Source organism: Cygnus atratus, chromosome 18 (genome assembly GCF_013377495.2).
Source record: "Cygnus atratus isolate AKBS03 ecotype Queensland, Australia chromosome 18, CAtr_DNAZoo_HiC_assembly, whole genome shotgun sequence".
Lineage (NCBI taxonomy): Eukaryota > Metazoa > Chordata > Aves > Anseriformes > Anatidae > Cygnus > Cygnus atratus.
In genome coordinates this window covers 6,537,792-6,564,534 of record NC_066379.1, presented here as the reverse complement: position 1 = coordinate 6,564,534, position 26,743 = coordinate 6,537,792, and the positions used below count along the sequence as shown (strand labels likewise).

General features: G+C 51.2%; 1 protein-coding gene across 1 annotated transcript in view; it reads right to left on the bottom strand.

Moving 5' to 3' along the window:
- CACNA1G (calcium voltage-gated channel subunit alpha1 G) overlaps positions 1-26,743 on the bottom strand; it is a 129,418-nt gene that overhangs the window by 40,255 nt on the left and 62,420 nt on the right. The window contains exons 11-22 of the mRNA XM_050714371.1: positions 24,133-24,284; positions 23,415-23,600; positions 22,190-22,304; positions 21,542-21,697; positions 17,694-17,762; positions 14,854-14,947; positions 14,071-14,255; positions 13,485-13,931; positions 7,481-7,581; positions 6,241-6,364; positions 3,103-3,171; positions 2,032-2,216 (exon numbers count right to left, since the gene is read on the bottom strand). Of these exons, the coding sequence (XP_050570328.1) occupies positions 2,032-2,216; positions 3,103-3,171; positions 6,241-6,364; positions 7,481-7,581; positions 13,485-13,931; positions 14,071-14,255; positions 14,854-14,947; positions 17,694-17,762; positions 21,542-21,697; positions 22,190-22,304; positions 23,415-23,600; positions 24,133-24,284 (1,883 nt within the window). The remainder of the gene's footprint in view (positions 1-2,031; positions 2,217-3,102; positions 3,172-6,240; positions 6,365-7,480; positions 7,582-13,484; positions 13,932-14,070; positions 14,256-14,853; positions 14,948-17,693; positions 17,763-21,541; positions 21,698-22,189; positions 22,305-23,414; positions 23,601-24,132; positions 24,285-26,743) is intronic.

The following is a 26,743-nucleotide window of genomic DNA, read 5'->3' as shown; positions in this document are numbered from 1 at the left end:
GGCACAAGCTGTCACTTCAGAAAGGAAAACCAGTGGTTTGGTCTCCATGGGGGACTTGACCTTGATATGGGGACTAGGGCCATGGCATGCACAATCCTGCTGCCGTCCTGCACCGATCCAGCTGGGGATCGCAGCAGGGACATGGAGACCCGCAGCAGAGCGGGGCAGCCCGGATGCACATCGCCGAGGCAGATGGGTTTCCACAGGCGGAGATTTACGACTTAGTGAAAAGTCCCTGGTTTGATGGCTGCTTTTTCATTTCCTACAAATCTAATTACAGGGGAATAGAACTGATTGCGAACATATTTAGGGAATGGGCTTGTTGCTGTCTTTTTACATTTCCTTTGTAGTATAAAGCAGTGTGTTGGCTGAAAACGTTCAGACACTCTTGAGAAAACATATTGAATGCCAACAGGAATGGAATAGCAATGGAAGGACCTAATCCTGCACATGCTCCAGATGGCAGGTCCTCCTCCACCCTGCAGCTACTCCATGGATTATTCCCCGTAACTGCAGACTACTCATGCATATAGGTGACTGCAGGGAAAGACCAGCAAATGAAGCCTCAAGTTCTGGCAAGGCAGATCTACAGATCCACAAAGAAGCACACAGGTGGCAGGGTCAGACAGCGACCCTAGCAGGGCTCAGCACAACCCAAAAATCTCATTCTACATCTGATTTAACCACACCACCTCCAGAGAGAAACTTGCATTCTGCAGCTCAGAGACAGGAAACTGATGCTTCTTTTACCCTGAGATAGCCTGATTATTTTGCAGGTTTTCTTAACATGGGTCAAAAATCAGTCTAAACAGAAGAGCAGAACAGATCCAACAAACCACAAATCTGGCAGAAATTCCCCCCAGAAACAACAGTTGACATGGAGATGCTGGGGGGCACTTGAAAAGAAAAAATTCTGAACTGGAGTCACGTAGGAAGACAGTCCAGTCGTGTGGCCAGAGAGATGAACCACACCAACAGGAAATCTGTCCAGATAAAAATGATTAAAGCAGCTCATGTCCTAAAACTCTCCAAGCACAACATACACATAGCCCAATTTAACAGAAACTCTTTCATAGCTGTTAAGAATATTTGAAAGATATATAATGTATGGTCATGGCCATTGTTATTTAGACTTATTATTCACACAAGGGTAGTAAAACAACATCTTCTGTCAGAAGCAGGGTCCTTTTTTTTTAGTTGTTGTTGTCCTGAAAGAGAAAATCCTGACTCAAAGAGAACCTTTTATGAAGGAAGCAGCAGTAAGATATGACAGCCACACAAAGATGCTTTGAGCAGGAAGGTTTATTAGCTGCTGCATAACAAGACCAGCAACAATGGCATTAAAGAGGGATTGCATTTAGCATGGGGAGAAACCTTCATGCCTTGGGGTACAGGACCAAACGGGTGCTGCTCCTGGGGCAAGTTCTTGTTGGAGGGGTGCCTGCCCCGGAGCATGGGATAGTGCCTGCTGCCAGGGGTGGGGGAGTGAGTCAGAAGGACAACTGCTTGCAGCTTGTTGGGGCAATATTCAAAATAAACATCTCCTTAAAATTAACGGGAAATTGAGGGGAAAAGGCTTCTTCGCATTCTAGGTTAAGCAACAGTTTAGTCTCTGCTTCCTTAAAAATGATCTGCCACCTGCTACTAATTTCCTTCTTTGTTACGAAAGCCATTGACTGCCTGAAGGAAAGGGGGAGAAGAAGCTGTTAAACTGCACTTTACGCAGAGCAAATGAGAACACAAATAGCAGGGGATGTGTGTTTTAATGAGCATAAGAGGCATTGATCAGTTTACTACTGCACTTGGGGCCGGTCCCAAAACGCAGCGAGTGCCCGGAGCCCCTTGCGGCTCGGCAGGACCCGCGGCCGCTCGTTGTCTGGGGAGCAGCAGGAGGCTGGGCACAACACGCTGTGCCCTTATCTCGCCTGCCCCTTCCCTTGCATGAGTGCTGCTGCTTTGCAGCAGCAGCTCAGCTACCCCTTCGGCACGCACACCCTACGTGCTTTTAGGTCTTCCCCATCCTCTGCTTACCTTAAGGGCCGCAACGTCCTCAGCAGTCTCAGAACCCTCAGCATCCCCAGGATTTTCGTGCCACTGTCTGACACCATCGAGACCAGGATGTCAATGACCGAGATGAGAACCAGCACCCCATCCAGCACGTTCCAGCTGCTTTTCAAGTAGGCTTTCTCCCCAAAACACAAGCCTAGTGCCACCACCTGCCCGGACAACAAGTTGCAACAAATTAGGACTATTGCATCCAATATGTTTTCTCCAGTTAGCAACCTGCTGAGAGTGCATTATTTACAGATACAAGTCTGTGAGTCCATTTGCTTCCCAGTATAGAAGCCTAATGAGACAAATCAGCAAAGTGTTATATTGCAAGGACTGTAAAATAACTCTGCAGATACATCCCAGATTGTCCCTCACAGATGATGTATTTTTAATGCAACTAAGCCTAGCTGCACAGAAGTGTTTCTAACATGTTTAGATCTGGCAGAAAAAGTTTGATTGTGTTTTATTTCTATAGACTCCTGGAGGAAAGGTTCAGGGTGGCTGACCCAGAGCAATCGGTTACAAGCTTTGCAAATACAGAAACTAGAGAAACTTTCCATAGAAAGAGCAATTGTTCTGTGAGATCATTATGAATTACACAAGAGAGATTTACAGCAGTGGGTTTCTGAGCCTCCTGCCTCAAACCCAGCAAACCCAGCACAGAATTTCAATGTGCTTAAGTATCTTCCTCCTCAGGAAAGCACATAGCTGCTTAGGTTGTTGAGGACAATGGGCTGTTGAAGACAATGGGACTTACATGCATGGCTGAAGTTAAGCATATGCTCAAGAGCTTTGCTGAATAGGGAAGGATTGCTGAATTGAAGCATTCCATTGCTCATATAATGGTGTAAATCAAGAGCAACTTCAGTGAAATTTGTTCTGATGTAAAACGTGCTCAGAATAAGGCGTGTGGTGGGTATTTGAGTATGATTCAAGAGGGGGAAAATATTCACCTCGCTCGTCACTGGTAGACCTAGGAGTTTTGCAAGTCCAATGCAATAAAATATCACTGATATAATACAAACACACTTATCCTCCAGCTTCATTTACCTTAACTGTCATCTCAGTCAGGAAGATAACCGTGAAGATGTAGTTAGAGAGCGTTAGGAAGATCCGTTCCTATTTAAAAAAAAAAAAAAAGAAAAACAAGAGACAGCATTTTATGGCTTGCTTTCCGCAGCTCTACACCTCCCTGCGCACATTTATGCGGCTGCTGACTGCTCTGCAGCTTCTGTGCTGAACCAGGCCTCGGACTGTTTGCTCACGGAGTGGGGAAATCCAAATATTTAGACAACCTCGCTGCGGGCGGCCGGGCTGTGTCAGCACCATGGAGAGGGGCAGCAGCGCAGCACCGGCCCCTCCGCCAGCACCGCAGCAGCCCCCAGGCCCCTGGCTGCCCCCCAGGCTCCTGGCCACCCCCAGGCCCCTGGATGCCCCCTAGGGCTCTGGATGCCCCCCAGGCCTCTGTATGTCCCCCAGGCCCCTGGCTGCCCCCCAGCAGACACCTGGGCCATCTCGCATCCTTGGCACATCTCTCCCTGCCCCTCACCTGCAGCTGTCGCCGTGCAGCGCAAATGTCTCCGAGCTCCCAATTCCCCGGTAAATTAAGTCAATATTGGAGTGGCTGTGCTGCCAGGTGAGCAGGACACATGGGAGGCCAGAGCGCGGCTGGCATGAGCTGTCACAGCTCCACCGAAGCCGAGAAGCTCCGGGGGTTGGTGCCAGCTGAGACCTGTCCCCGGAAGGGTGAATCACTCGCCCAAAGCCACAGGCAAGACCCGGGCACGAAGCCCGGCGGTCTCATCTCCCCGTCCCCTGTGCTATCCACCAGACCATGCAGTCCTCACTGCCACTGTTCTGCAACAGCAGAAAGCGATTACAGATGAGGCCATGGACCGGTTCCCTATCTGTAGTTAGCAGAAACCTTTCTTTTTTAATGATGACCATTAAATAAATTACACTTTTCCCTAATCCCTAAGCAATCTCTGATTGCCTGTGCTGAGAAATGGATGGCAGAAAGTGGAAGCTGGAGAAAAGGTGGGGAGTGTGCATGTATACATGTGTGCATACAATTGAACTGGCCCTGGTTCTGCTAATAACGATTTTGGATTTATTTCTGCTGCTCTCTACAGAGCAGTCCTGTAAGAGATGCAGATCTCTCACTCAAAATGAGATGCAATTTAAACAAGACAAAACACCTTGGCAACTCTCTCGCTTGTCAGATCATGATTTACTGAAAGTGACTCAGGAACCACAGAGTAGCTTGTTTCCATCCTGGGCCCATAATTAATTAGGTCCTAGGCCTGCACTGTGATTGCGTGAGCTGTGATAGGGAACATCTCCGGCCGCCCGCTGACTGCCACACAAAAGACTGCTGCGAGGGTGAGGCAGCGTGCGGGAGGAAGAGGGTAGGGACCTGCTTGTGGTGCTGGAGATAAAACAGCAATAGCATGGAGGAGACTGAGGATATTACATTCCTCTCTGGCAAGCGTGTGGCTATTTTGAAGGATAATCTCCACGGCCCATGTCGCGCTCTCTGAAATGGGAAGCGCGTGTTGGCTAGCAACAGCATCCCCTGTTCCGATAAGCCAGCTGAAACTGGGGCAGGGAAAGAGAACTCGCTTGAACAAGCTAGAAAATCCACAGCTCGGGGAAGCAAAGTACAATTATTTTAAACAACTCAAGCTAAACTAACTCTCTCCATTTCCAGATGAAAGCTCCATCAGTGCGAGCAGGGGCTGGGCACTCCTCCTGGCTGCCCTGCTCGCTACCACTGCTCAGCATCCCCCTGCTCCTAGACCACGGCTCAGCTCAGCTCCTGCCCTGAGTGACCCAGTTCGGGTCCCTTGGATACAACCTGATGCTGAGGAGCCTCACACTGGTCCCTGTCTCCTTTCCTCTCTGCACTCTGCCAGTGCCTGGGGACACCACAGCTCGTCCATCCTCTCTTATACTGGTAGCAGTGCTGTTTTGTGCTACGTGCTGTGGGCTCTTCTGACTCTGCATGTCATACCGCTCCCTCCATCCCCATGCAGCTACCGTTCCTTTCAGAGCCAGCCTTGGTGAATGGTGGCTCTCAAAGGACACAGCAAGGGGCTCCAAGGAAGCATTTAGGATCTCAAGGGTGTCCCATTTGGGGAACAGCAGGGTGATTTCCTCCTGCTAGATTGGCTGGCAGGGAGTCCTGCTCTTGTCTCACAGCTGTGAGTTGGTGCTCCATGGCTGCACAATAATCAAAAGAGAAAAAAAAAAAAAAGTGGATTTAGGGGAAGAACCTCCGGGCAAACTAATTCAGTAAGGAGGACTACTAGGGAAGGCTTAAAATAGGCACAGAGCAGCCACGACTCCAGTTTTAAGGTCTAACATTGAAGATCCACGAAAATGAACAGCCTGACACGCCTACGACAACAAAACAGGATCCTATACGATTGCAATATGAGCAGTCTTTTGCAATACATCAGCAAGAACCCAGCATATATCTCAGCCGCAACCTATGCTAAAATAAAAGAGCAACTGGATGATTCTGCCCCTCTGATTGATGGAAGTTGGTGCTGTGAGGGTCTGGTTTGAAAAATCATTACGCAGTCAATTAAAGCAAAATGGTTCAGGGAAATGGAATTACAGTGCACATATCAATTCAGTTTTGCTTGTGTCACAACAAAGATCATAGACAAAAGGGAGAGAAAAGTATGAAATGAACAGTTTCCCCCATTCCCTTCGCACCATACATACGTGCCCGTGAACAACAGATGGATGAAACGAACGTTGTGCTGAGAGAGGAAAAGTGTTTGAAGGTTGATCAGAGAAGGAAACTGAGACAGATGCCATGCTTATGCCATGGATTAAGACCTTGATCATGCTTGCAGAAATGGGGTATTATTAGGGGAGCCTCGATAAGTGGCAGACCACGATCTCTGCTCTCATTCTTTGAAGGGACTCTGGAGAGGGACCAAGAGAGCTGGGAGCAGCAGCCCCAGTGCACGGAGCAGGAGATGGTGAAAAGCCTTTCCTGGGACAGCATTACCTCGGTAAACGCTGTACTTAATTCAACACATATGCTGGCAGCTTCCCATTTAAAATAGGAAAAGAGAGAGCCCAAATGCACGGCGGTGGGGTGCAAGCCACATGAGCTGGCTGCACGAGGAACACGACAGCCTGGAGCACAGAAAACATTAACCTCAAACTCACAGCGCTGTGAGGCTCGATTTTGGGTCGTTCCATGGCAATGGTAATGCAGTTGAGGAAGATGATCACCAGGACGATATGATCAAACATCTTGTGCGTGATGATTTTATTGCACATCAGACGGAATCTGCCAAGGAAGAGAGAAAAAAAAAGACAACACACAGACTAGCTGTTAATGCTCGGCTGGTTGGGGATGAAAACGCTCCCACCTGCGCAGCAGCCGAAGCACGGCCGCGGAATCGAGCACCCTGTTTGCACAGCAGATGAGCCACAGTCTTGCAACCCCCTCCCTGGCAGAGCCCCGTGCTGCAGGCAGATCTGGCTATGAATAAAAAAGGACCCGAGCTACAAAGTTCGATGTCAAATTTGGGCCACAAACTTCAAGCCCCGGTTAAAGCCATAGAGGACTTTGGCTCTCTTGGAGTGGAGCAGCTGCTTCCCCAGCTTGGACAGGCAGCCAGGTGTGGATCTGGCCCCTGCCTGGTCCGCAGAGTTCAGGTTTAACTTAAATAAAGGAAGAAATACCTCCAGCAAGCGTGTAAGGGTTGAGTGCACACAGAACAAAGAGACAGAAGCTATTTATTGTGACAGATGGCTGTACACTGACCCGGGATTTATAATGTCGTATTACATTCCCCTAAGTCTGTTTCTGAAAATCTCTCTAATCTTGCTATGAATGAACTCAAATGCTGTCCAGAGCCCACCAGCTCAAAGGTGGGAAACCCTCATTAAGCGTGGGTTAATGTCCAGAGGAAGGAGAACAGGAACCCGGAGCCCGGTTGCCTCATGGCCAGGCTTTGGGAAGGGCAGCGCTGGGGTAAGGAGAGGGCAGATTTCTGGGGCTGGTGGGAGAGGGACGGAGGGAGGGGAAGGACAGAGAAGACAGGGCTGAGAGGCGGTTTAGCAGGTGAAGTAGGGCCCTTTGCTGTGTTGTAAATGTGCACCAGGTGCAAAATTAGATTTTTCTGCTTAATGCAGCTCCTTTCCCCCTCGCTTCCAAGTCTCTTTGCTCCACTGAATAAAAAACTTGCGGAGCACTGGCATCAGCGACAAAGCTGACAACGACCTCGATGAAGCCCTAGCCATGCCCGGGCTGTGGACCACCACAAAATGCTCCCATGCCGGGGCTGTGCCCGCACCAGAGCACCCTGTGGTGTAGGGACCACGGGGGGGACATAGGCAGTGAGCCATCGCAGAGGGGACATCCACGCCAGGCATCCCGCTGCTGCGTGAGTGACCCTACCTTGAGTGAGGAGCAAAGATGTAGATGGACCAGGAGTCTCTCTCTCTGCAGCAGGCAGGAAGACGTGCCCGGATCCAAGCCTTCACTCGGTCCCTTTTGCTCTATGAGGAAAACGTACAGCGGAGATGGACCAGGAGGGAAAAGCAGAGAGAACAGTTAAAACCCCCAAAGCTCCCAAGCAAAGGATTCAGGGCAATTTTTCACTAAACAAATATCCCCAAGTGCTCAATAAAGCCAAAGGAAAATGATCTGTCCCAAAAGGCCTTCAGGGGACAGAGCTCCTGAGGCCAGGTGAGGGCTGTGCTGGTGCTGATACCTCACGGGGCCTCACCTTGCTCACAGTACCTGCCTTCAGCACGTGGCTAGCCAAGGGGATGGACTTGGTAAGTAAATCCCTTGTCCCAGAGGACTGATAACCTGCTCAGATCAGCCACAGACCCTCCAGATTCTCAGCAGATGCTTACCTGACTCTTCTGAGTTGTTTTTTGTTTGTTTTTTAAATTATGTATAGTGCTTATGTCAAAGGCTATAAAAGGAACAGAGGGAGGGATTCCTGCTGCTTGCTGGGTCAAATCCTGTGGCTGTGCACCACTGGAAAGCCAAAGAAGCCATTTGGGACCTGTGTTTCAGTCCAGGAACACGATGGCAAGCATCTGCCTCTCATTCAGCATGAACAGATTAGACAGAAGATTACGAAGCCAGAAGGGAACATCGTGGCCAGTCTAACCTCCTGGATGAGCACGGGCCTTCCAACTCCCCCGAATTAATTCCGACTTGAAACCACAGCATATCCTTAGCCATGCACACATATATGTTAGACTTCCAGGTTATTTGAGGCCAGGAGGGCAGATTGTAATGCCATGGCCAACAGGTCAAGTAAAGACACGAAAATCTCAGTGCCAAGGGGAAGCCTTGTCCCAGCTGCGACAGCCTCTGGATTAGGTCTTCTTGACTTCTCAGCCACGAGTCTCCAAAGGGAGGCCAGGATCTTTACGAAAATTGCCCTGACAGTGCTGTGAACTCATGCACCACCAGCGGAAGCCACCCAGAACCCAGCTCCCCAGCCAAACTCCTCACCCACCACGCCGGGGCTTCCTCAGCCCTTTCAAATCAAAGCACCGGGAGACAAACCCACAGACCGGTGCGTGCAACATCACCTCAATGCTTCACATTTGCAGACAAATAAAAATGAATTCTCACTCACTCATTACCCTTATTTCCCCACCGCCACGTGGGCCTGAATCTGCACAGGTGTGGGAACGCGGCTGCAGGGCTCCTGGAAGATTATTTTGCAGGTGTTTGGAAACAGCGCCACGAAGCACAGTGCAGGAACCACCGCTGGCACCCAAGGAGCAGGGTGAACCGCAGGGCTTAGGCACTTGCATGCATTTCATCTTTGAAACGGGGAAGGGGGGATTCTGTGCTCATTTTGAGCCAAACTGTTAGCAATTTGAGGTACTCTGGACTGTAAAAATGGGATTTGTTAGGGTAATTGAGTGGAATGGAGGAAATGCTTTCTGCTCCTACATGTACTCAGCCAGGGGTCTCATTAGCGATGGGTAATAGCTAGTGTAGTGCCCATCTTAATGAAAGCACTTGGTGACAACCTGAACCCTTCAGAAAATGAAAACAACCTTGTGAAAATTACAAGAGAAGCCTGCCTAACAAAAAAGCTGGGTTTTTCTACCCCTCTCCTTTGGTTGTCCGTCCTTCCCTCCCCTTCTATGCAAACGGCCCAGGCCATGGCACACCAGTAGGTTTTGGCCACATCTTGGCTGTTCTCACATTCCTTTCCCAACTCCAGGCAAGGAGTCAGAACTGCTCCCTTCACTCTAAGCTGTATTTAATAGAGCATGCATCCTAGGGATGTGTTATCCTTCCTAGCAGCCTAGACTGTTAAATTATCCAAGAGTTAACAAAGGTAGAAAAAAAAAAAGAAAAGGATAAAATTGTGTGTCTGTTCAAAGTTGCAGCAAAATCACTGATTGCTACCCCAGCCTCTGGACGTGGAGTAATAGCTGCAGCTCGGTCCAGTTCATTTTGCGAGCTGGAAGGTTTCCAGAAGTATCTATTATTCAAAGCAGTTCTGGTATTTATCATGGGGATTTGTAGTGAATGGTAATGCGTCAGCAGCACAGAATGCTTCTTTATATTCCTTTTGTCCAATTTTAATGCCAAAGATATTCTGGGGTTTGTCTAATTGTTGCAGCTCTGAGTTCATAGGCTAAATCAGATAACAAAGGCAGAAAGCGATCTTCCATCGCATCCCTATTCACCGTGTCAACACGAGGGCAGCCGTGGCTGCAGCTTGGCTGCTTTGTCCAGGGTTGAGTGCTGTCCTCCGGTACATCCACATAAATCTAAAGTCAAAGGAATTACTCCAGATTTCCACTAGTGAAACAGCCCAGTTGGGTAATTTGAGCCAAATGTAAGATATCTGTGAAATAAAAAGCGAGCTCTTCCAGCCCAAGTCCCATCAAACGCTTTCTCTGCAAGGTCCAGACACACATCAGCCGCGCACAATCAGCCTGATTGCTGCTTAAGCCCGCATTATGTTCGAAGCAATATATCAATTATGTTGTTTAAATCACATCTATTTGTTCATAAAACACACCTGGACAGGATGAATAAAGACTAGGGTGGGGGAGGGGAGAGAAGAAAACTACTCCTTAATTTGGGTGCTGGTGGCTTCACCAAAACCTAGTTGCTCACAGCAGCCGCCCCCCTGCTGATATGGGGACGGATGCGGGGGCACACGGGGCTGGGGGCAGCAATGCTTGTTGATGGGCTGTGATGTTGTCTTCACCCCACACCTTCAAGCAGGGCTCCCCCAGCCCGTGCGAAGGAGAGCTGCTGCTAAATAGCTTCTTTTTTTATGACTTCTAGATATTAATGTACTTCTGAGGGTGAAAGGCAGCTGGCATTAAAAGATGACTGATGCACTCCTCCGAGTCAGGGAAAGGGTTAGATTTATAAAAGATTTATTATAAGGATGGGGGGGAACCGCTGAAAAACGCGCTACGAGCAGCAACAGACCTCCAGGCAAGCTCGAAGCTGCACAGAGGCACTCGGGACCTGATTATTTGATTTTAAATATGCAGCAGGGGCAGGCTAGAATGGTTTGGGGGAACAGCTGGACTGCACATCACAGGAAAAAATGCAATAGCTGGAGCGAATCCGAGCTGTGATTGCAACATGCAATGGGGATTTTGCCCCTGGGAGGAGGGGACACTTGGCTCTGCCCTCGCTTTCTACTCTGAGCACTCAGCGTTTGAGTTTTTCTTCTCTCTGCAGACCACAGAAATTTTGCAGCTGGCATGTGCAGCGACCTGTAACACAGCCTGGATCAGAGATCCGGCCAGCAAAGGTCCCCCAGCAGATCCCTGACCTCAGGTACAGTCACACAAACCCAAGCAGGTAGCAGATCGCTATCTTGGTGAAGCTTCTCCTTATTTACATTCACACCCTGAAGAACAGATTTTGCCCTCCCTGACTTTGTACTTCTGGGGAGAAGGGAGATGAGGGGCCCAATTCGGGGCCCTCTGAGAAATGTAAATTCAGAATAAACTCTCTGAAGGCAGTGGAGCTGCACTAATATAATGGGAGTCTGGGAGATCCAAACGAAGCCTTTGCACCTCCTTTTATTTCTGTGCAGAGGCAATCAAAACCATCCAGCAAGGAGAGCTTGTTAAGCTTTGTTGCAGAAGGGCGTATTTAGGATTGCTTTGATCTGAGTAACAGTTGAGTTCTTTTCTTCTTCTGGTGGTAGGGGAGTTTTGAATATTTTTTTTTTCATTTAAAAAATAATGACATTTTTTTCTGACTTTGTCAAAGCTCACATAGGGGCAAAGAAACCCCCAGAACGTCAGGAGGCAATCACAAAGGGAAGCTCCGCAACCTGGGGACTCATTTCTCTAATCTAAGCAATATTTTCCGATCCGTCTGGTTTAGCAATTTGCAGTAAGTGCACATTTTGGAGCACGGGGAAAGGCAACCGCCAGCTGAGGATGTCCCAGCTGCCGAGTGTGGAAGCACCACGGGCAGGGGCACGCTTTATTTACCCTGTTTTGTCTATTCTTTCCCTAGGCATTTGCTTCTGAGAACTCCACGGAAAGGGCAGGGACCTTTGGTCTAATCCTGCATGGCCAGACATCAGCACGCAGAAAGATGACGTTTAATTTCCCCTAAAAGCAGCCACCATTGCCATAATAAAAATTAAAAGCACGCATCTTATTCAACAGCTTGTCAGCGCTGGCTGGAGCTGTGGGGCCGGGTGGGATGGGAGGGGGACAGGAGGGACGTGTCCCATCACAAGGTGTCCAACGCAAGGGGAGCTGCTGGGGGCAAAGAAGGTACCTGTAGGATCTTTGTGCCAGGTGAGCTGGAAAAAGCAGCACACATTGGACATAAAAACCATCCCTAGCCAGCTATAAAGAGCACGGTCTCCTGATCACTTCCAGTAGTGCTTTTTCAGAAAATAATTACCTCTCCTATTCTTAAAAATTCAATTTATTTTATGGAGGTTAAAAACCAGGTTAAGACAATCAGTAAAAATCCCAGGCTGAGGATCCATGCTGGAGATGTAATGGGATAATGGCTTGTTTTAAAGGCGATTTACGGCTGAGTGACTCCATTCTGCCAACACAAACTCTCCTTCTTCTCCTGTTCGCTCTCTGGAGTCACCGCGGCCTTTCACATCCCTTCACATGCTCCAAATCCCATTTTCATTCAACAAACTCAGTGAAATATAGTAAAATCATGCCTACAAGCTACAGCTCGTATGTTCTCAGCACCGCCCCAATTACCATTTCGTGGCTGTACCTAAAACCCCTCAGCTTCACCCGGCACAAACCGAGCAATCCCCCAAATGACCCACCAGACCAGCACATCTTTAAAGCCAACAACAAGGTGAGCTGAAACAATGAGAGAACCTGGAAACAACTGAAAACACCCCAAAATGCCCCTGTCCTGAGGACATCCCCATGCACATGCTGGGGCCAGGACTGTGGGTGTCCTCCATCTGTGCTGCCCCACTCTTCCCCTCCCGCTGCTGGAGTTTCTGAAACCCCCCAGTCCTGGTGGCATTTGCACGATTTTGGGCAGCAGCAGCACGTGGCAAATTACGTGCCTTGATTTGGAAGTGCGGATGCGGAGAATATGCAAAGCTGGAGATGCCTCTCTACTATCTGGCGCTCTAATCAGCTCAAAATTACAGCTGATTTTTCTTCTCCCGCTGCCATGCTTTTAGCTAACGTTTCCTAAATGGCACTTTTCAGGCCGCTGAAAAAGAGACACTTATTGGACTAATGCCTCTTCATATTGAAATTAATGCAAAGCCTTTGAAATTACCACTGTCTCTACGGGACTAATGCCTCCGTGGGACTCGTGGGCCAAGCCCTGCCCTCACATTGCCTGTTGATGTCAACAGAAATTGTCTGCTCCTGTGTGTGGGAGCTGAAAGCCAAACAATGGCTGGGGAGCAGGGAAATTTACTTATTGAATATAATAAAAAAAATAAGAACAGAAAAGCATACAATCTTAGAATAAAATTTTAGAATCATCTAGGTTGGAAAAGACCTTCGAGGTCACCAAGTCCAGCCACCAGCCTGGCATGCCGAGTGCTGTCACTAAACCATGTCCCTCAGGGCCACCTCCACATGTCTCTTAAATACCTGCAGGGACGGGGGCACACACTGCCATGATGGGGGCATGTACTGTCATGATAGCTTTTGAGCCGCACCTTTTCCTGGAACCTGTTACCTCCATCCAGAGCTATCTGATACAGTACCGAAACACTTAACATAACGCCTGCCCTTCTTCTGGCACTATTCACAGCCTGCATTGCTCCCGGTGCTCTGCTGGTGCCCCTCAGCCTGGGCTGGTGGTGACACCCAGCTCTTGCAGTGGCCATAGTTTTGTACCCACCAGCATGCTCTTAAGACAGGTACAGATAGCACTCGGTCAAGCAAAAAAAGCCAAAAGCAAGCACTTGGCACTTCCTTACCATGTTGCCTTCATCATCGCCATCATCGCAGTCCTGCCGGGGGTCGTCCAGGTGGAGCTGGTGTACCAGCAGGCCTGGAGAGGTTTTCCCGTTGCAGTCCTGGTGCTCAGAGGTGGAGGTGCGACTGCTGTGCATGCTGCTGGTCCGGTACAGGGAAGGCACCTGCAGGGTGTCCTGGAGGTCGAAGGAGCCTTTTGTCTCCAGCGACTCCATGCGATGAGGTAAGGACCCGTTGAAGCTGCCGGCCCGGCTGGAGCGCTCCTCGTCCGAGCTCTCCCCATCCTCCGAGCTCTCCTTCCCCTCTCCAGAGAGCAGGGATCTGCGCTCGCTGCTCTGGCCCCGCCGCTTGAGGCTGGGCGCCCGGCCGATGCTGTTCCAGCTGGAGCGGCGGCTGGTCCAGCTGCTGCCGGCGCCCCAGGGGCTGTGCGGGGAGCTGCGGGCGCTGGGCTGCAGGAAGGATGGGGACAGAATCAGCACCATGCCACCCACCTGTGTCGGGCTGTCCCCACATGGCTCAGGCACACGAAACAGCCCCGTGAGCCCGGCGGGTGCCTGTGAAGCATCCACAGGATGCTCAGGTCCCTACCGGGGACTTGAGCTCGTAGGTGGCGGGGTCCACGGAGACGCCGCTGGCCCGGCGCGACTCGTAGCCCTGTGCGGCCTCGCTGAACACGGCGCTCTTGGGCATGGGCATCGGCGTGGCGGCGGTGTGGATGATGAGCGGCGGGGTGAGGCTCTTCTTCAGCTCTGGGTGGTCGCTCAGGGCCATCACTGTAAGACACAAGTGGTGTTTAGGTGCCCCCCGATCCTGGGGCATGCTCACAGCCTCCTCTCGGGCAGGAGGAGCAGCTGCATGGGAGGTGTTTCTCCTCCAAGTGTCGGGAGGGTGGGGACCAAAAAGCCATCTGGAGAGCCGAGAGCCTTCCTCCAACATGGCAGGGAAAGAGCGGGATGTAAGTTAGGAATGGGATCAGGCACTGATGAGAAAGGGGAGCAAATCTGTTATCTGCTGCCCCTTAACCCTTCCACTGAGCCCTGCCAGCTCCTCCCCTGGAGACCTGTGCCCATGCTGGGCTCCCTCTCTCCTCTCCATCCTCCTCCTTCCTCGCTCCCCCTGGGGGGCTCCTTCACTTGTGCCCCTGCAGGGATGCTTCAAACACCCAGACCTCGTGCCCAGCAGCAAGAACATGTGCCTGAATGCCATCGCATCTCCCTTTGCAACTTGCCCTCCAACCCCACAGCACAAGCCTGCTGCAGGCCGGGATGAATGCGTCCTCCCCAGGAGGGCTCTCCCCATCCAGGACACATGGTTTTCGCAGTAGAGCGGGGTTTCTGCAGCAGGGATGGGTGTCCCGGGGCTGCTACTCACAGGCTGGGTTTGACAAGTTCTTCTTCAGTCCGGCCTCCTCTTCCAGGCTGCGGGGGAAGAGATCGCCCTCCGAGTCGGACTTGGAAGCGTCACCCTGGAGCAAAGCAGAGCGCTTCAGCAGGGAGGATGGAGGGCTGCACCGCACGGACACCCCTCCGACAAATGGATTCCCACTGCCAACAACACACCTACGGATCCACCGCGTTTTGTACCATGATGCAACACCACCTTTCACAAAATGAGGCATGCACATATTTATACCACAGACTAATTAACCTCCTACCAGGAAGACAGACTGCCTCTGATTCCAAACGCAACCCCAGAAAAGGATCAGGGGAAAAAAAAAAAAGAAAAAAAAACACCTCCAGAAAGCACTGCTTATTTTTTGTGCTGCTGGAATCATACACTGGGTGGATATGAGGGAAGGAATCTGACAAGCAACTTCGGGACAAAAATTGACCCTACTCATCTCTCTCAATTTCTGTAGCATAGCTTAAAACTCCCTGTGCATGGGCATTCACATGGCTCTTTCTAGCGATGCTTCGACAAAACAAGTGAAGATTCAGAAGGGACACGAGGGACCCTGACTGTCCCACGCAGCTGACGGAAGAGGCTCCAAGAGGTACCTGATAACAGCTGCCCCTGGGTGGCCACGCACCCTCCAGCTGCAATACAGCAGAAGCAGAAGTTTGGGGGATTTACACAAATTCCACTGCCTCTTTTCAAATCCTGAGAGCTGCTGAGGACACGGGCCTGTCCTCAGGAGGGGAGGGACGAGGTTTACCATTTCTCGCAGCGTGGTGCCTGGGCTCTTGCTCAGCCTCGTGGCACAGACCCGCTTAGGGACCTCCCTGCACGGTTCTGTCCATTGGCACTGCAGAAAGGTGCTTAGGGTGTGGTATAGTCAGGACCCATCTGGCAGGAAAAGGTGCTTGCCAGAATGATGCCCATCCAACAGAGAGGGATTTGGGGCTGAAAATGCTCAGACATTCTGGCAATGGGCACCAGACCCCGGCGTGAGGCACATCAGGAGGGAGGAGGGCAGGGAAGGGAGGCAGGGTGCCGGGATGAGAAGCCAAGCAGACCCTTACTTCAGCTGGGAGAAACCAGGAGCCCCAGAAACCGCAACCCAAGGCCAAGCTGCACCCCGGGAGCCCCTGTGGAGGTTTGGTGCTTGGGTTCCTGGTGAGAGAAAGGCAGAGGGGCTCCAGCCTGGAGGAAACCACAGCAGCATGGGTCCGGAGGGAGAATGGCCTCCGACACCAGGTCCAGTGCTGTGCACCTCTTGGTTAGGGCAGACTCTGGAGGGGTAAGCTCTGCTGCTCCCCAGCTGGTTTGCTAAACAGTTAGGGTGGTTTTTTTTTCGCTTTGTTTTCTTTTTGTTTCTTTTCCAGGAAGGCTGGACACTCTCAGACACAGTCTTAAAGCAAAAGAGAGTGTGATGCGAAGAGCTGGCTCTTCTCTTCCCCTCCTGAGCACTCAGGACTTCTGTGCTATTCAGGGAAGCCCGCCCTGCAGGAAGCAGGAAAGGTCAGGAATGCACCTTGCGAGAGGGGGCCGTGAAGCCAGGCTGGCCCGAACCTCGCTGGATTCGGGGCTGTCTGGCTCCAGCGAGCGCGGGCTCCAGCTGGCTGCAGGGACGCTCCCGCCGCCGGCTCCGCAGCTCCGGGGACCTGCCAGGAATTACTCACTTCTCCCTAATGGGTTATTAAAGATGAATAAATAATGGGAAAAAAATCCGACGTAATTCATATTCCTGGAGTGCTCTTCGACAGCCCGGAGGAAAGTTTTAGGGTGCACAACAAGATGTGTGCCGAGGTGGGGAAGCGGAGCCACAGGGGACTCCCCCCAGCACCAAACCCCACAGCGGGGGGGCAGAAGCGTCCCCTGCGAACCAGCAAGCGCGAGCCCCAGCACGCTGTGGCAAGCACCGCGCCCGGGGCTGCTGCCCGTTACCTGTTCTTGCACTCCCAGTTTGCCTTTCTGGATAGAAAAGGGGTTAGGAGAGAAGAGGGAGTTACAAGCCTTTCGGGAAAACAAGGGTACATCGAGAAGGACCCCGCGGCACCGCGGCTAAGGCAGCGTGTACCCGCGGTGACAGAGTGCATTTGGATATGATGGAAAAGGGCTTTTGTGCTGAAGTTAAAGCCAGACGTCTTAGAGAGGGCAGAAAGGGAAGGGGGTGGTGAAGAGAAAGATGAGGTCGGCAGACGAGCGAGGCTCGGGGCACACGGCACTTGGGAGATGTGCGGCTTGCTGCAGCCCTTTGCCACCCGCTCATCCCGACCTGCTCCATGTGTGGGGGAGTCTCGCTGGGACCCCACATCACAGCCAACCTTCCCTGGACACCCCAGAGCATCTTCCAGCGGTGGCTGCCTCCATCCCACCTCATCCTGCAGAGCGTGGGGCTCCTGCACCCACAGCCGTGCACTCAGGGGACGGATTGCAGGTCCCTTGGGTGCCAGGAGCTGCTCCCAGCATCACCACCCACACCTCCACAGCTGTGACCGGGCTGTGAGCACACTTCGGACCAAGCTGCTGCAAGCCCCATTGGGAGAGCCTACCCCATTTTAGGGCTGCACAAAGGGGTCGGCGAGAGCTGGGGCTGGAGCCCCATCAGCCACCCCGAAGCACCCACCTTCGTTCCTGCGGCTCCCCCAGAGAAGGACAGGACTCATAACCAAGGTTGACTTGACAATGAGGACGACAAAAAGAAAGGAACGACACCAGCCCGACAACCCCCAAAAGCACGACAGCTACTACGATGGGAAAGGTGACCAGGCACCACAAGGGACACAACCACGGGGGGCACAGGTGGGCTCATGCGTGGGCGTACGTACCGCCGCCGGGTCGACAGGCAGCTGAATACAGCTCAGCTGCCCGCTCGCGTCTTCTCGCTTGGAGATCTCCTGAAGGAGAAACGGGGGCGGGGGGGGGGGGGGGAAGGAAGGGGAAGGGGGGGTTCAATTTTCACACTTTCAACAGCAGAACGGAGCGGGGAGTCAAAAAATCGATCAATCAATCGGGATAAAAACGAGGAGAGGTGGGGAAGGAGAAGGGCAGCGTGCGGCCGCGATGGAGAGCCGGCTCTGCGGGGAGAGGGTGGAAGACCTCAGGTGGAGCACAGCCCTCCAAAGAGGCCAGCCTTACCTTTAAATTAAGTGTTTCAAACAGAGAGCTTGATTCAGCTCCTAAGTGATAATTGTGCTAATGAAACACCAGCTAATTATTGAAAACACGATTTTTTTTTTCCTTTTTGCAGCTGCATAATGGGATCTCTATTTATTATGCTGTCATTAAGCAGCAATGGAGGCTTTTAATGAATGTTTGATTAACACAATATCATTCCTCTTACAGCCAGGTAAAATACCTCCAGCACCTCTTCACAGTGCCAGAAATCAGTATTTTCTGGCCCATTTGGAGATATTTGCACCATTCTGCTTGCCGTCGGCCCCAGCAGCACTTGGGGAAGGAGGCACAGCCCTGGGCGCATGGTGTGGGGCACCAGGAGGCACAGGGTACCCCCTCCTTAACTGCTCCTCTATGTGGCAATGCCATTTTGCCCTGCTCCAGGCCGGGATGAAGAGTTTAAGACTGATCAATTTGGCGGTCTGTGTGGGAGAACAGTTTCTTGCAAGCCACACGACGGACACTTAATTTAAAGTCTGTGGTTATAAGAAAGAGACAGGTGTAGACTAGCCATCGGAAGAAAACACGGAGACACTTTTCTTTCACAAGGACAATCCCGACAAAGCTGATAGGAATGCAAAAGGATGCAACAAAAACACCATCCAAAAATCTCTACAAAGGGAAAATGAAGAAGTCGTCTTCTTCAGAAGTCAAAGCGCTGTTTCCTGCTGCTACACACAGAGTGCAGGCAGCATCTTTCCTGGCAGGGGCCAGTGGGCATGCTGGGGGTGGCCCCGGGGGGGCACAAGTCAGGGGGAGAGCCAGAGCCAGGAGTGAGGGAGGACAAGGGAACACGAGACTGGGAGGATCGCCAATGGAAGAACACGCTTTGGAGATAATATTGTCAGGAAGTCCCTCGGGAGAGGAGCTTTATGTCTGACAAAGAGGAGTCATTGTTTGCTTCGAAGAGAGAAATCCCAAGGGCAGGGACCTGAGAGTTCAGGCAGCGATTTCAAATTAGCAGTTCCATCAAACGGAGTCCCCTGCTCACCTTCCCTGCACGAACGCCAGACCCAAGTTAAATCAGAGAGTGCGCGTCCAAAAATAACTGCGTTGCATAAAGTCCTGCGTGTACCTCTTGCACGAGAGAAGCAGGTTATCAAAAAAAAAAAGAGAGAAAAGAAAGGGAAAGAAACTCAACCCTGCAAAATATATTGCTCCATATTCAAAGTTTGGAACAGGTCCTTTTTGTTTCCCAACTGCTTATATACATCTGCTGCCTAGCAACTGGGGCTGCAAAGCCATGCACTAAAATTAACGAGGTGCTCGCAGATTGAGGGAAGGCAGTCAAGGACCAGGAAGATAAAGGCAGCAGCCCTGGGATTGAGTTTCAGCCCAGACAGCTGAAGGAGAATGGAAAAACACCTAACTCAGGAGAAGGGCTGAGTGCAACCACTGGAGAGAGATGCAGGGGTTTGTTTACAGCGAGTGATGATCTCTCTGTTAATTTTGCTTCGGAGAGGAGCCTTTGTGCGCTTGCTAGCAAAAACCAGAATGAGATGTGTTGGAGGAGCAAAGCTGAATAAACACAAAGCTGTGAGGCTGGAGCTGGCGGGCAAGGGTCCGTCTGCTGCGGCAGTGCTGGCTCCCACCGCGGTGACCTCAGGCTCCTGGCCTCGGCATGTGCTCGCTCCCCGTCTGCTGCGGAGAGCTCGGCTTCGGCCGAGGTTTGTCTTTATCACGTTTCCATTTACTGGGGGAGCGCTGAGAGCTCAGGATAACAAGGACGTGGAAGGAAGGTAATTACTAAAATGCCATCCTAAAGGCTGAGACATCAAACAGCACTGTAAGCAGAGTTGCAGATTACACAAATCAAGTGCAAGCCCATCGAAATTGCCGTGGTTAGGCAGAATTAGCCCTGAAAGGCAGAGAGGGGTCTGGGCTTCGGGGGCTGCGCTGGGTCCTGGTCCCAGCGACCTGTGCTCGCCTCTTGGTAGCAGCGCGAGGAAGACATAACCTTAAGGACATGGCTGGAGGAAGAAAATCACAGAGCATTAAGGCAGGGCATGACCTTACAGCGAGCCGTGCCGCGGGACCAGCTGGCCGCAAAGCAAGCGTGAGAAATTGCTGCCCAGCGCCACGGGCATGTGGGGTGTGCGGGTGGGAGCGTGCTGCGGGCGAGCTCAGGGATGCTCGTAGTGTGGGGCCAGGTTGCAGAGCTGGCGCTGGCTGAGGGTGTCACCGCCCTTGAGGACTTGGGGGGCAGAAAAGGGGACGCTGCACTGCAAGGCTGAGCCCTGGCCAGCGAGACGTGGGGACCGAGGGGGCTCCTCCACTTGGGTGACCTTTGGAGAATCAATTTGCTAGCCTGAGCAAAGGGTGGGTTTCGAAGCCGTCACCACTCCGCAAGCAGACAAGGAGATTTTACCTCTTCTCACTTGGGCAAAGGAACATCGAGCTATTGAGGAGAACCTGGCAGTGACCTTCCCTTCGGCTGAATGGCAGGGGGGGAGTTACAGAGAGCAACAGCTACAGCAATAACAATTAAACAGGAAAGCACCAACACAGAGAGAGACGATACAGAAAAAGAGAAAAAAAATCTTCTAGCTATCTTCTCCTGGTATGACCCCATTAACGTAACTCTAAACTGCACTGCAAAAAAAAAATAATAATAAAAATAAATACGGTTCTGTGCATAGCCCTTCATAAACTGGTAGGATAGTATGATAAGCAACAAATCTTAAATAATATTTAGTCACCCCAGCATGCTTAATAAAAAGCAAAGATAATGCGTAGAAGCACAGCCCATACAAGCAGATTCCAGTGGATGGTTTTAGGGTATATATCCCTCCCTAAACCCCAGGTAGGGTGCAAAATCTCCTTGCTCCCACCGACCATCTCAGCAGTTGGACAACCCCTGCAGGACAGTGGGCATGGCAGGTCCCAACGCTGGGGACTGGCCGACATGCTCGCTCGTTCCCAGCTGAACAGTATGGGGGAAAAATGTGCAGCTCAAAGCTACCACCCCCCCTACCCTTCACGGAAGCCCACAGCTGCCCTGTGGAGGTTCCCAGCTGGCAGGGATGAAGACCCATTCAAGTTAAACTGGGGAGAGCACTGCAGTGCTGGGGATGAGAGGAGCTCCATCAGCACAGACCATCAAATAGGCAATCAGACTAATCTCCCGGCAGCCTGCATAAGTTTTTAGGAGGGGTTTTAATCTAGCTCACAAGCACGGCAAGAAGCATTTCAGAGACACTGTCATAGCAGTTATCCCATCCGCAGTGCCTGACTCACCGCTGAATTCTCCCTCCTGCATAAACGCTAACAATGCCTTTCATTTAAGCCCTTCACTTAAAGGGCTTGCTGTATTAAATTGTACCCTAACTAAGGAAAAAGAAGGGAAAAAAAGAAAAGACCTTATATTTTCCCCACTTCTTTTCATGTACCACTGCTGTAGATGTATTGCTGCCCATTTCAGAAATCAAAATTCCTGGGTCTGGTCTGGAGGCCCTGAAAACTTTAAAAGACAGCGAAGGCACGAGCGTGAGGACATTACCTCTGTCTGGAAACCCTCCACCAGGATGGCCACCAGCAGGTTAAAGAGAACATAATTCCCAAACGTCATGAGAGCAATGAAGTAGAGAGCAGCCCAGGAGGAGGTAGATGCCATGCCGTTGTAGAGGACCTTGTTCCAGTCTTCCTGGGTCAAAATCTGCAGAGAAAACGTATCAGGAACATGGAGACACCAGAGAACAGTGCGCTGGGTGTCCGCTGACACAGACACGCACACCACTTCTGGGTTGCCACCCATAGCTATAACCACAGTCGTTATTTCAGCACAGCTCAGTGCTTCTTCAGCAAGAGGGCTCACACTTCTGCTTGCCCAGAAGACAAGTCCTCTGGAGGACAAATGTGCCCCAAACCATCTCCTGAGCTGGAGGAGCTACCGTCCCCCACGCTCCCTGGCTCCACCCTGCACCAAGGGGCATGTCCGTGCAACTCCTGCCTTGGGGTTTCTCCTCTTTAGCCTTCTGATTTATTTGCTAATACAGCCTGAAACCCCCTCTGTCCCCTCCCTCGTGGTGTAAGGTCCTCTCCCTGCCGTGGCAAGGAGTTTCGCTAAGCTCTGTCAGATGCCATGGAAAGCATCCCCAGCCCCCGCAGCCCCAAAACGCACACGAGCTGGGTGCTTTCTGGTTTGTACCTGGAAAACGGTGACGATGGCCCAGAGCAGGGAGTCGAAATTCTTCCTGTCGGGCAGCGTGTCACCGTCTCGCTCAGAGGCAAACTTGCAGCCGAAGAGGTGCATCCCCAGGATGCTGCAAGGCAGAGCGCATGGGCTGAACGGGGGCCGGCGTTGAGGAGCAGCCACACGGCAGGGCTGACTGTGCCTCCTGACTTCAGCCAGGCAACATTTTATTGACTTTTTTTCTTTTTTTTTTTTTTTTTTTAAGATGAATCAGTCATTCACTGAAAAACATACCTCAAGATCATGCAAACAGACTGTGAATTTGGGTCAGACCTGTCACATGGTTTCAGCCAAAAAGCATGCCTGATCCTTCTTTTTCTTCTTTTTTTTTTTTTTTTTTGTAAGTCAAAACATTCTGTTTCAACATTTTCTAAACAAAATGTTTTGACTTTCTGTTTTGCAATGACACATTTTCAGCAAAACAGGCTTAAATTGAATTAGGAAGACAAAAAGGGTTCCTGTGAAATGCCTCAATGAAACCTATCAAGGGACCCACAACATCTTTCCCGATTTTGACAAGAAAACAGAATACCTTTCATTTCAGACTGATGCTAAAAGAATAATTTGTTTTCCCCTGCTCTTGGCCAGTAACCTGAATAATCAAATTAGTCACAGCTCTGCTCAGCACCACGGCAGCAAACGGTGTTTCGAGCAAAGTGTCTCACTGGGGAAAGGAACATTGCTCCATGAAAGGACGGGCTTTTGTCAGCCCTCCGGTTGCAGGAGAAGCAGCTGCTACAAGGGCCAGGCTCTTTGTGAAATCTAGACCAAAACCCAAAAATTCAGGGTCACACCAAGCTTTTTTTCTAACATCTCCACTGCAGATCCTCACTTCTGCACAGAGGCCAGGCTAGAGCACGAGCACCAGCACAGCTGGCTGTATTTTAGGAACGCTGCCCTTCTCCTTGGCAGTATTTTTAGCACCTGGCTTTCTGCTCATCTTTAAGTAACAGGACTGCTGTCTTGGGGGGATGTCAAGGAATCCTCCAGCGGAAAGATTTTCCTTGCAAATCATCTTGCAAAGACAGACGTCTCAATTGGCCAGAGTTAAGAGGAATTAGCCAGCAAGCCAGCACTGGACTGAAATGGGGCTGCTCGCTCAGAAAAGCCCTGGTAGGGACCCCTGAGCACCCAGAGCAACCACAGGACCAGGGATCCATGTCTCTCACCCAACACCCACCTAAATATGAAGATGAAGAGCATCAGCAACATGCAGAAGGTGGCCACGTTGTCCATGGTCTTCATGAGCACGACGAGCTGGCGCTGGAGGGCGGGCATGAAGCGGACCAGCTTCAGCACTCGCATGAGCCGAAACGTCCGCAGGACAGAGAGGCCCCCGCCCTGCTGGCCCACAATCTCCCACACGCTGATAGGGGAAAAAAAGGCCAATGTGGGATGAGAAGGCAATGCCCAATGCAAAGCCACAGAGGAGAGGAAGCAAAGGAGAGGGAGAAACTCAGAGGGAAGAAGGATGGGAAGCGGGAAGCCGGCCCCGGGCAGAGAGGAGCTGCCAATGCCTCCTGAGGTCTGGACGCCGTCCAGGCTCGCAAGGAGCAGAGCCCTACCAGAGTGTCAAAATCACGCCTGCAAATCAGCAGCTGCAGATGCAATTACAGCCTTTGCTTGTGTCAAAAGCCAGACAGCTACTTAATTGGGCACTGGTTGTGCCACTTGGATGCTAGACTTCCCAGGACATCAGGACGGATAGCTTTCTGTGCAGGCTTCTCTCTAAAATAGCCATAAAATAACCCCAAGACGTATATTAGTAATTGTATCTTAGTGCATTAATTTACAAAATTGACATAGGAAGGTATTTATGCCCACTCTCCATTATTTTCTGTTTTAATGAACCAGTCAAATGAGGGGAAACACACATAAAGCAAGCTCTTGTTGTGTACCTAATCACCACGATGATCCCATCAAAGATGTTGTATGGATTCTTAATGTAGCCGAAGGGACCGTAAACGAGGACTTTCAGCAGCATCTCCAGGGCAAAGAGGCTCGTGAAGACGATGTTGCTGATCTCCAGGGCATTGGTAAGCTCCTCTGGCTAGGGAAGGAAGGGGAGGAAAGGGACAAGATCAGCAGCTCCGACCGCTCCGTTTGTTGGGCACATGCACACTTACACCTGAAATACATCAGCCCACGGAACGGGTAGAGACACTGATGGAAACAGCATAAGGAGGACGTGGCAACAGCTCGCTGAAAGCCCAGGAGAGAGCAAAAAAAATGCCATTCAAGTATTTAAGTTTTATATGTCTGTTGTAAGCTGGGGAAGTAAATCCAGACGTGGACTTCACGTTAAGCAGAGCTTTAGCACCACCACGGGAGGTTTACATCAGAGCATCACGCACCGAGCCTCAACGTTTTCATATCCTCCAATTCTCCTTAGACAGAAAGGAAACTTGGATGGTTCTCACGTAAATAGCATTTCAAGCCTGCCTTTTTATTTAGTGTCTCATCAAAAGATTTGAGCTCAAATTTTCAAGAGCAGAAACGTTAGGTGTTATACCTGCAACATCTCAATAAAACCTCATTATCAGCAAGCCCTGAATTCCTCTCCTGCAAAAAGGGCACAATCCTGGCATTTCAGAATGGCAATCTAAAAATAGAGGTATGAAAAAACACAAACAACAAAAACCACAACAAAAACAGACTTCTCGTAATATAAGACCTAAATTAATACCTTTCATGTTTTTCTAGCATATTTCGCAGAGGGTTCCTTAACAATGCCTGCAGACACCGAGCGCTGCGCTTTCCCCGGCGGGTGGGCGAGCATTATTGGAAAACATATGGCAGAAGACAAAAACCGACGGTGTGGTCTGTTCACGATCAGACTCTTCATTGACAGGAAAGGCCGGAGCAGAACCTGCAGCAGCAGAGCCCTTCTCCCCGTGTAACCCCAATGCACAGCCCCAATTTCATGATGCACGGGTTTAGGGCGGCTGCACCAGGCACAGAAGCCAAGGTGTGATGTACATGGGTGGGATACTGACTGCACCCACCACTTCCATGAAACACTTTTATGGCCAACAGCAGCAAAAAAAGCTTCCTACAGCATGCCAGGAGCTGCCAACACCTGGCCACGGGGCGGCACGAGCTGTCCCAAACCCAACCCCAACCCATCAGCATGGGAGCAGCAGGAGGTGGCTGGGGACAGGGTCACCACCTTGCTCACAGCATCATCAGCCACGGTTCGGAGGCCTGAGAAACCCCAGTAACCAAAGCTTTACTGGCAAATAGACAGTTAAACCCACATGGGCTTTTAACTCCCTTTCTTTGTTTCTGCACGTCAATGTCTCAGCACCGAGGCCAAGCCCTTTTAGCTCAATTCCTCCAAGCCCAGTGTGATGGAAGATGGAGACCCAAACCAGACTGCTGCTGTCTCAGCACGCCGGTGTAATCCCCAGGGACCTGCACTGATTCCAGTGGGAGCCTGTGATGACAAAGCAGTGGTGCCAAGGTAGCAAAGCAGGAAATGGCAGCATCAAAAAGAAAAAGTAACTGAAAAAAAAAAAGGGGGGGGGACAGTGAGGGGGAGAACTGGAATGCTTCCTGTGTCTCATACACGCTTGTGGAGGAGCAGATCCCTTGGCCAGAGCTTTCCAAGCACACACGTGACGTGATCTAGAACTGAAGTACAAATGCTCCTGATATTAAACACAGCGCTGCTTTAACAGCTTATACCTCCGGGAGCAGTCAGACACAAAGTCACAAACAGGCCAAGAACCTGTACGTCGAGTCGCCCCTCAGGACAATTCCAAATAGCTAAAAGTCTACATTAGTCACAAAAAAAACCACCAACTCATTCAGAAGTGCCCCAGTGCCCCGGTGCTGCTCTCATTACTGCAGCAATGCTGTTGGGAAAAGCAGCAGGTTCCTGGAGGCTTTCCTTCTCACCCTTTGGCACCGCTAACCAGGCACGGAGACTGGTGCCACCCAGGGCACCACGGAGCTCCTGGCACAGCCTCCGAACACATCAGTGTCGGAGCAGGGAGCACAGAGCTTGCAGCTCGTGGCATCGGGGTGCCCGCAGCCATCGGGGGCACTGCTGCTGGCTGCTGCCCTCCCAGCAGGGTCAGGACCTCAGCCTCCACTCGGAGAGGTGAAAGGGGACGAGTTCTGGGAAGCCGTGGGTGGGAATCGCGTGGTCTCCTCAGGGACCAGCACAGCTCGAGGACAGAGAGGGCTCTGCTTTCCCCAGAAGCAGAGACGTTGTCCTTTGTGCCCAGGGAAAGCACAGGCAGCGCCTTGCCAGGTCTGGACGGACAGTTTCTCCCGACCGTTTTGGAAACCAGAAGGGGCCAAAATCAGCTGGTGGCCACAGCCAGGCCTGCAGCACTGAGTCCCACTATGGGGTCATGAATGTCCCCGTGGTGCCATCCACAGAGGGGACAGGCCCCCACAGTGCCCCGCTACTGCTCAGCATCCTGCCCCCTGGCAGCCCCATCTCCTGCTGCATTTTCCCCCAAAAAAACACCTGAACCCTGCTCCTCCTCCATGCACTCC